General features: G+C 51.9%; 1 protein-coding gene across 1 annotated transcript in view; it reads right to left on the bottom strand.

The window, feature by feature from the left end:
- Positions 1 to 9,931, bottom strand: part of Relb (RELB proto-oncogene, NF-kB subunit) — a 24,144-nt gene that overhangs the window by 1,433 nt on the left and 12,780 nt on the right. Inside the window, exons 6-12 of the mRNA XM_033766001.1 lie at positions 7,334 to 7,425; positions 7,121 to 7,252; positions 5,516 to 5,620; positions 4,196 to 4,411; positions 3,361 to 3,429; positions 3,185 to 3,262; positions 3 to 174 (exon numbers count right to left, since the gene is read on the bottom strand). Coding sequence (XP_033621892.1) covers positions 3 to 174; positions 3,185 to 3,262; positions 3,361 to 3,429; positions 4,196 to 4,411; positions 5,516 to 5,620; positions 7,121 to 7,252; positions 7,334 to 7,425 — 864 coding nt within the window. The remainder of the gene's footprint in view (positions 1 to 2; positions 175 to 3,184; positions 3,263 to 3,360; positions 3,430 to 4,195; positions 4,412 to 5,515; positions 5,621 to 7,120; positions 7,253 to 7,333; positions 7,426 to 9,931) is intronic.

The raw sequence follows: 9,931 nt of genomic DNA, 5'->3' as shown, positions 1-9,931 counted from the left end.
GCGGGGGCAGCAGGTCCAGCATGGTGAAGAGTGTGGGCGCTGCGGGGTCGTAGGCGAAGCTGTCGTCCAGGAGCTCGGGAGCGCCGGGGGTCTCGAAGCCGGGCAGGGACACTGTGCCAGGTCCGGGGAAGAAGTCTGTGTCGGCCAGCAGGGCTGACTGCTGCAGGAAAGTGCCTGGTGGGAGAAAGATGAAGCTCGCTTTGGGGCCACCGCAAGCGCGCCACCCTGGGTCTATCACCATTCTGATGTGGGTCAGCAAACTGAGCCCAGCCTGGTGATGATGCACACCAGTAATTCCAGCCACTGCTGGGGAGGCTGGCAGGAGAATAGCAAATGTCAGCAAAAGCCCTGGGTTCAATCCCAGTATCACAGAAAGAAAGGCAGGCTGGATGGGGATGTTGTTCAGTGAGAGGCCTTGCTTAGCAGGCATGCTGCCCTGGACCAACCCCTGGCACTGCAAAAAGGCATGGCGGCGGGCACACAGGGCGAAATAACTGGGAAGCCACACTGTCCAACTGTGGGACCAGGATTGAATTCACACTCCTGTAGGGCCATGTAATGTTTTTTTCCAAGAAGTGGGAAGAGGAGGCCCACCTCCAAGTATAGAGAATCCATAAAATGAAATCTCTGTATCACAGACAATCCCCGATCCCAAAACTGGAAGGTAAAATAAATGTCATGATGTGAGAGCCAGGCCAGCCACAGTGGCGCACACCTGTAGTCCTAGCACTCAACAGGCTGAGGCAGGAGGATCTTTTGGAGTTTAAGGCCAGCCTGGGCTATATAGTGAGTTCAAGGCCAACATGAACTATAAAGTGAGACTCTATCTCAAAAACAAACAGAACAAGAGAACCACACATGCCCTAGGCTGGGTATTGAATCCACTGCCTTGATCACAGTAGCTACTAAGCTACACCCTCAGCCCTTCTTTTCTTCTTTTTTCAAACAAAACCTCATTAGCAAGTACTGATTATATTTGTCTCAAAAAGAAACACAGAACTACTGGGTCTCCCTGTCTCCCTTGCAACTTGACGTGATCGCATGTCTTCAGTTCTGTTAAGTGGAATATGGACATGAGAGCTGGAGTTACAGCAGCCAGCCTGGACCAAGAAGTGGAAACCGCAAATTGCAATTGGCAGGAGCTTGGGTCTGTTACGATCATGCGGCCAGCAGGCCATCTCTGGACTGCTTATCTCTAGACCATATTTATGTGAGGAGAAATAAAGTTCTATTAGGTTATTGTGGGTTTTGCTGTAAATGAAGTTAAATAAGATCGTAACAAATGCAGGTGGCATTCTTGATTTCTGGCAAGTTCTTAACAATCTCGGGGCATGAACTCTGTGCCAGCCACTGTAATAAATCACTATGTGACATAATCTTACTAAAGACCTCAAGACCTAAGACATAGGGTCTCCATCTGACAGATGAAGAAACTGAGGCTCCCAGAGGTCACACAGCTGCTGAATCACAGACTCAGAATTGAGACCCACCCTGATTCCAGCGGCCGTGTGTGTAACCACTACACTATCACCACCATGACTTTGACCCAGGAGGGGAGGCGGGGTTTAGAACTTTGAGAAACTGGGCAGGAAGAGGAGTGGTAGGGAGCTGTGGGGATTGGAGGTGGGAGGCTGGTGGAGTGAGCTAGGACTGGTGGCTGCTAGGGACAGGGATACTAGACCTGGGTTACCAGCTGGAGGAGGGCAGAACCACAGGTGGTGCCACATGGGGCAGGTGCCCTGGGCCAGCTGGTGTTGGAATAGCTTGTTTGGCTGCACAGTTCTAGGGACTGAACCCAGGGCCTTTGCACTGAGCAACATCCCAATACTTTCTGATTTTTATTTTGAGACAGGGTCTCACGAAGCAGCCCAGCCTGGGCTGCTTCTAACTGCACCGTTGGTGAGAGTGCAGACTGGTGCAACCACTGCGAAATCAGTGTGGAGATTCCTAAAAGAACTAGGATAGGAGGTCTCATTTGACCCAGCTATTCCCCTGCTGGGTATCTTCCCAAAAGAATGAAAAGCATCATACCACAGTGATATAGGTGCGCCCATGTTCATAGCAGCACAGTTTGTGATAGCTAAAACTTGGAAACAGCCCAAGTGCCCATCAGTGGAGACCGGATAAAGATGTGTTGTGTGTTTTTAAAAATTAAATGGAGTACTATTCAGCCATAAAGAATGATAAACTGGAGACATTTCTAGCTAATTGGATGTACACTGAAGCCATACTCTCAGTGAAATAAATAGGACACACATGTAAATACCGAAGTTTCTCTGGTGTGAGAAACTGAAAGTGTAAATGAGGACCAAAATGTATAACAGACAATGCGAAATAGAAAGAAAAGCTCCAAAGGGGAAGGGGAAAAGGAAGTGGGGGGTAGAGGAAAGGAAAGAAAAATATGAGAAAAGAAAAAAACCAGAAGCACAGTGTTGGTAAATGGGGAGGGGTGGGAGGGAGAGCAGGAAAAATAAGAACCAAGATGCATCGTGCACAGGTACAAATCCCAGTGATGAACGTCATGGTGAATTCCTCAAATGTACCAAGAAACTTAGTGAATAAAAAAAATACAAAACAGAACTTGGGCTCCTTCTGTCTCCGCCTCCAGAGCGCGTCGTCACCTGCTGCCGGCCCCACACATCACTGCTCACCTCTACCTGCCCACTCCCTGCTGCACTGTGACCTGGGGCAAAGGCCTCGCGCCTCTGGTTCTCAGCGGTTCCACCTGTAAGGTGGGGGCTGGCAGGGTGTGAGCACCTACTTCTGTGCCCGCCCCACAGTGTCTGTAAGAGAAATATGCTTTTAAAGGGTTTCTTAAGCCTACAGCACCCCATATCCCCCAGAGGTCCCTTAACCAAGTATGACCAGGCCTGACCCTGTTAACCTCCAAGATCAGATAAGACCGGGAACTTCAAGGCAACGTGGCTCCTGGTTACCTTAAATGGTTACCACTCAGTGAAGTGGTGGTAAGAATTTTCAGAGGAGTGCTGGAGGATCAGAGAGGTGGAGCAACTTGGCAAAGATCACACAGCAAGTGAACATCCTGGCAGAGACCAGCGCCTCCATTAAGCCTCCAGAGCCCTTGTTCTGTCCACACCGTGGTGCTAGCTAAGTGCTGAATCACTGGCCCGGGGGAAGCTGCTAGAAAAGCAGGAGCAGGAGCCTGCAGGGAGCTAGGACTCACCTGAGCTGTGGCTGGGCAGGAAGTGGTCCAGGAAGATCGGCTTCTTCTTCCGCCGTTTGCTCTCAATGCCATGGGGGTCTGAAGAAAGTGAGCACAGAGATGAGGGTGCCTTCCCGGGGGAGGCCACCTCCTCCCAGGGCTCTGGGGATGGGTGCAAAGGGGCAGAGTGGACACACCGGAACTGTTCAGCTCCCCAAGGACGTCGGGCATCCCCCGTTTCCGCTTCTTGTCCACGCCGTAGGTGTCTGTTCAGCAATGCCAAGGGCATACAAGAAATGACCCATCAATACTCGTAACTCACCGATAACCAATCATAGAGACTACTTAGGAAGTGGCTGAGCTGGATCTTGAAAAATAAACATCCATATCCCTTCCAGCTACGCTGGCCTCTTTGTGAGCTTAGACTGTTGTTGTTGTTGTTGTTGTTATTGTTTGGTACCAGAACTCAGGACCTTGTGCTTGCGAGGCAGGTGCAGTGCCACTGAGCTAAATCCCCAGACCCTATTCTGGCTTCTTTGTTGTTCCCTGAACACCTCAGGCATGATGCTACCTCAGGACCTTTGCACTTGCCAGCTGCTTAAAACGCTTCCTCAACTCCCACCCCTGCCCTGGAGGACTGGCTCAGTCATTCTCCCACCCTCCGCTCAGCAGCTCCCCCTCCAGGAAGCCTTCTCTGACCTCAGGGCTGCCCCCTTTGAGCCATCGAGTCCCTTGACCATCTCCATTCCAGTCCCATCTACTCCGGTCATCACGGTGAGCCTTCTGAGGGCAGGGCTGGGGCTATCTTGGTCACCTCTGGATTCCCAGCACACCCTGCGCCACGCCAGGCAGGAGCAGACACACTGAGTAGCCACCGCTCCCGACACCATGAGTAGCAGGTGCTATGTCCGCTCTGCACAGGAGGCCCAGAACGCTGGGCTAGTAAGCAGAGGCGCCGGATGGGAGCCCTAGCCTGGCAAGCTCCCGGCCTGCCTTCCCCCTCTGCCTGGCCCCTGGGGGTGCCAAGGTTACCGTGGTCCCGAGGCAGGTAAGTGAAGGGGAGCGGCTCGCTGCAGACCCCGTCCGTGAGCCGCTGCAGGAAGACGTTGACGGTCACGGGCTCCATGATCTCCAGGTCCTCATAGGGCGGCGTCTTGAAGACAATGGCGATCTGCCGGTGCACGTCGGCCTGGGAGAAGTCGGCCCGGCCTTCCCAGGACGCTGTGCTGAACACCACAGATATGTCCTCTGCGGGGCGGGGAACAGCGGCTGGGCCACAAGGTCAGGACTGCAGAGCCCCAACCCGCTCGGCCTCCCCTCAAAGTCAACCCTAACATCCCGGAGAAGTGGATCTGCACGGTGAACAACCTCCAGGGCAGACCTGCTGCAAGCTGGGCACTGTTTTCCTTTTTTCTTTCTTCGTGGTCGTGGGGATTGAACCCAGGGCTCAGCCACTCAGCTACAGCCCCAGCCCTTTGTCATGTTTTTATTTTTGAGGAAGGGTCTTGCTAAATCACTAAGTTGTCCAGGCTGGACTTGAACCTGTGATCCTCCTGTCTCATGCGTGCCACCACCCCCGACTATCTGCCTGTTTGTATATGCAGACACTCCCTGAGTCATGATGGGTTACAACCCACTAAACTCACCCTGACTGAAATATCAGTAAGTCAAAAACACATTCCCCAGCCCACCAAACATCACTGCTTAGCAACACAGCACGCTAGGAAGCATCGGCTGTTTCTCCTTGCAGCTTCCCGATTTCATGGTGACTGAGCACTGTGGCTCACTGCAGCTTTACCACAGTGAGGCTCCAAATAGCCGCAGCCCAGGAGATCAACGCTCAGAATACAGTTCCCAGCCAGGCGTGGTCGTGCACGCCTGCAATCCTAGTACCTTGGGAGACTGAGGCAGGAGGATCACAAGTTCGAGCTTGGCCAGGGCAACTTCCTGACTTAGCAAGAGGTTTCTACTGAATGTATATTTCTCTCGCAGCACCAACAGAGCCGAACAATTGGAACCTGAGTTGCCCTACGTTGGAACTGTCTGTGTATTATCCCCAGCGCTAGCCCAGACAGGCTCTCCTTGCTCAGGGGCAAGTGGGCCCAGGAACCAATTGTCTGCTTATTGAGTTGAGTTTTCCGTTTCTGTTTTGTGTTTCTTTGTGTGTGTGTGTGTGTGTGTGTGTGTGTGTGTGTGTGTGTATTGAGACAAGGTCTCACTATGGAGCCCAGGCTGGCCTCAGACTCAAAGCAATCCTCCTGCATCAGCCTTCTGAGTGCTGGGGTCACAGGTGTGCACCACCACCACACCTGGCTTCCAACTGCCAGTAGCCAGCACCTTCGGGCCCCTCACCTTTCTGTACTTTGTCACACAACAAGTAGAGTTCCTCGCCGCCTGTGCACGGACCGCTTTCCTTATTGATTCGGCAAATCCGCAGTTCTGATGTGTTTGTGGATTCTGGGGAGGAATGAAAGTGGCGCATGAGGAAAAACATGGATTCACTCATCAAACCCGGTGGCCATGGCGTTGACAGGAGCAGTGTGTCTTCAGTGCTGAGGTCCATGAAGTGTCTATCCCAAGGAGACCCTAACACTCAGAGCTGGTAGGGCCAGGGGGGTCTGAGGAGGTCTGTGGAGATCCCCAGAGCAGGCTTCAGGGCCTGAAATCTTACAGTGGATATTTATTTTCCCTTCCTCAGCAGTCCTGGGCCAGCTGTTAAAAGCCAGGCAACAATGGTCCTGAGCAGAACCAGCCATCATTCAGCCATGATTATGTGCCCCAATCTGGCCAATCAGAGCATCCACCTCTATCTGGCCACAACTGGTTGGTCAATGGGGAGCACATGACCAAGTTCAGACCAATGAGAGATGGCCCTAACACGGCAAAAAAAAAAACAAAAACAAGAGAAGCTAAAAGCAGTTGTCTTTGGGAGCCAGAGATGCCAAGTGGGTAAGACAGATACCTCCAACTACCCTGCCAAGAACAACTCTCAACATGGAGGAAGCACCACTGACAGATACTACAGGTCTCTAACCATATATCCCCAATGCCCTGGATGCAGCCGGACCTGAAGCACTGTGCTACTTTTTCACTTTTATTTTCAAGTTAATGGAAAATAAACGTTGCTTCTTTGTTCCTTCAGCTATCTCCGTTCTTGCACTTGCGTCCATGAAATCTCTCATTTAACTTCCATTCCTCCTCATTTGGGCATCTGTGGAAGTCTCCGTAGGTTCCTGAAACTGACCAGCTATCCCTCCCCGCCACCATGCCTGTACCACCCGGTGGAGGTGGAAGTCGAAATAGCAGTGTCCCAGAGCTCCCTGACCAGGGGCAGCCAGGGAGCCAAGTCTGGCCAATGAGATGCAAGCAGCTGTCTACCAGGGGGATTCTGGGGAAGAGATACTTTTAATTTTTTTCTGTAAAAGAAAGGGAAATATTGTTCGTGATGCCTTTTATCTGGAGCTGCCTGGTATACGTGTATAGGAAGTGCACTACCTGCACAACCATACAAGGCGGCAGTACCCATCACAGGCCTTGAACACAGGCATGATGTCTGGAGCTGTGGCAGGCATCGTGAGACCATGAGGGAAAAGCCAAAAAAAAATCACAGAAGAACCAGTGCCTTCACACTGCTGAGCAACTGAACCCATGTGCACAGGTTAGGAAGCGGGAAAAATAAACAGAAAAGCTCCGGGCCAGGGCTGCTTCCGCTACTGTGGCCAGAACAGCGTCGGTGGGCGGGGTGCCCTCCACTCACTCTTGTCGTAGACGGGCTCGGACAGCACAGGGTCCATCCTGCGCATGTGTCCCCGCTGGTCCCGGTAGGAGGCCTGGAAGCAGATCCTCACCACATTCATGTCCACTTCCTGATGGTTCTTCAGGGAGCCAGCTGTGGGGCACAGGGGAGGCTCGGGTGTTGGACGGGGACAGGAGGGATGGTGGGGGCGAGGGACTCACTCTTGTCGTAGACGGGCTCGGACAGCACAGGGTCCATCCTGCGCATGTGTCCCCGCTGGTCCCGGTAGGAGGCCTGGAAGCAGATCCTCACCACATTCATGTCCACTTCCTGATGGTTCTTCAGGGAGCCAGCTGTGGGGCACAGGGGAGGCTCGGGTGTTGGACGGGGACAGGAGGGATGGTGGGGGCGAGGGGGGCGGGCGCTGGGCTCACCATTGTAGGGGTCGATGCCCAGCTGGATCTTGCGCTCGATGGCAGCCTCGATCTCCTTCTTCCGCACGCACTGGATGCCCAGGTTGTTAAAGCTGCAGGCGGAGAGGGGAGGGCCTGAGGCGCAGCAGACGGAGGCGCCACCCAGGGTGCTGGCAGGAGGAAGCTTCTTGGGTCCCGAGAATCCCTCTCTACTCTTTCCTCTTCTACTCCCCTGCCTTCTCCCTTTTCTTTCCAGGACTGGGGACTGAGCCCAGGGCCACTGCACTGAGCTACACAAGCAGCCCCTTCTTCAAAATGTTTTACTGTAGCTGGGCATGGTGGCGCACGCCTGTAATCTCAGCACTCGGGAGGCTGAGGCAGGAGGATCGCTGCAAGTTCGAGACCAGCCTGGGCTACACAGTGAGTTCCAGGTCAGTCTCAACCACATAGTGAGAGCTGGTCTCAAAAATAAATAAATAAATAAACAAATAAATAAATAAATAATGTCTTATCACTAAGTCACTCAATGGCCCAGGCGGGGCTCAAACTTTGATCCTCCTGACTCAGCGTCTTCATTGCTGGGATCACAGGCGTGCAACTACCACACCCCCGCTAGATGTCAATAATTCTTGAGGAGACCTGGGAATCTGCCATATGTTTCTCACTCAAAAACATGACCCAGCCTCATTCATTCAGAAAAATTGCAAATTATACACTGATAAGGCCAGGCCTGGTGGTGCACACTGTATTCCCTGCGCTGGGGAGGCTGAGGCAGGAAGATCCCTACTAGTTCGAGGCCAGCCTGGACTCCATAGTGAAACCCTGTCTCAAATACAAAAGCAAAGCCAGGGATTTAGCTCAGTGGTTCTGCTGCCTGCCTCAAAAACAAAAGTAAACACCAATGAGATTTTTTTTCTTGCATTCATCAAAAGATAGCTACTTGGGAGGCTGAGGCAGGAAGATCACTGCAAATCTGAGACTATCCTACACAACTTGGCCAGACCCCATCTCAAAATAAACAGTGAGAAGCAGGCCGGTGATTTAGTTCAGTGGTTCCACTGCCTGCTTTGCAAGCACAAGGTCTAGAGTTCAGTCGCTGGCACCAAAAAACAAAAAAATAAAATAGTGAGAAGGGCTGGGGATGAAGCTCAATAGTAGCACACTGCTTCGATTGATCTTTACTACTGCAAAAACAAAACAAAAGCAACAGAAAGATGGAAACATTTCCCAACAGCCTGTGCTGGTGAGACGGTGGGGAATGAGGCACGTTCACGTGGCATCTTCCAGGGACTGTCAAATGCGTGACACAGGGCCACAAATAATTCCTGAGCATCTCCTATCCGCCCAGCATGGGACGGGGCTCTGGGATACCACACAGAACAGAAGACAGAAAAATCCCTGTTCTCATGAGCTTACATTTTCACAAATCGATACATCACTAAAAGTATAAATACATCAGCTTATTCCCAGCAGTTTCATTTTTTTGTTTGTTTGGTTTTTTGAGACAGGGTCTCACTATGTAGTTGAGACTGACCCGGAACTCACTATGTAGCCCAGGCTGGTCTCGAACTCACAGTGATCCTCCTGCCTCAGCCTTCCGAGTGCTAGGATTACAGGTGTGCGCCACCACACTCCTTCCACCACACCGCTTCCAGCGGATTCATTTTTAAAAGCTGATCCTAGAGAATCAATGACATATATATGTAAAGCTGCTTATGGTGACACTATCAGTCAGAACAGCAAGCAATTGGAACCATCATAGGTGCCCATTAGCAGAGGGCTTAACTGTATAGTTGCGTGTTTGAATATTATGCAGACAAGAAAAAAGGATAGGGCAACAGTACATACACAGATAGAGACTGATGACCGAGATGACTGTGATGTAAACAAAGAGCAGGAGCTGGGGACGCGGCTCAGTTGTAGAAAACTTGCCTGGGATGCGCAAGGCTTGAGGTTCATTCCATGACCCACAAAAACCAGCATAAAATGAGGCACAAATATTAACTATTATTTAAGAGGGGAGCAAAAAAGATCCATGCGTGGGTAGACACAGATGAATATTCACTTGCATATGCAGAGTAGTCTCTTTTTTGAGACAGGGACCCAGGATACAGTCCCAGTTGGCTGGAACTTATGACCTCCCTGCCTCGGGCTCCAGAATGCTGGGGTCACAGGTAGGTACCACCACGCCCGGCTCAAGGCACACCTTTAGCTGTTTCCAGGAAAAGGCCCTGGTAGCTGGACACCCAAAGATTTCCATTTTGAAAATAATATTTTTTTGGCCTTTCTGATACAGGGTCTCCCCAGGTAGTTTCGGCTGACCTCGAACTGTGTACCCAGGTCGGCCTTGAACTTTCAGACGATCCTCCTGCCTCAGCCTCTCAAGAGCTAGAAACACAGGCATGTGCCACCACACCTGGCTGAATCTTTAAATTTTATTAAAAATATGTAAATTGCAGAGCGACAGCAGGAACAGGGCTTGCGGCTGCGTCAGGCGTGGAGTCAAATCCCACCCCTGCAGAGCGGGCACAGACAGAATGCGTGACGGTGGAGACGCGGGGGCCCCGGGCCTCAGCTTCCCATTGAGCCAGTGCGGCAGAGGCTCCGCGAGACTCCCCG

Source organism: Fukomys damarensis, unplaced genomic scaffold (assembly GCF_012274545.1).
Source record: "Fukomys damarensis isolate Sample0158 unplaced genomic scaffold, DMR_v1.0_HiC HiC_scaffold_19, whole genome shotgun sequence".
NCBI lineage: Eukaryota > Metazoa > Chordata > Mammalia > Rodentia > Bathyergidae > Fukomys > Fukomys damarensis.
This window is presented reverse-complemented; position numbering and strand designations above follow the sequence as displayed.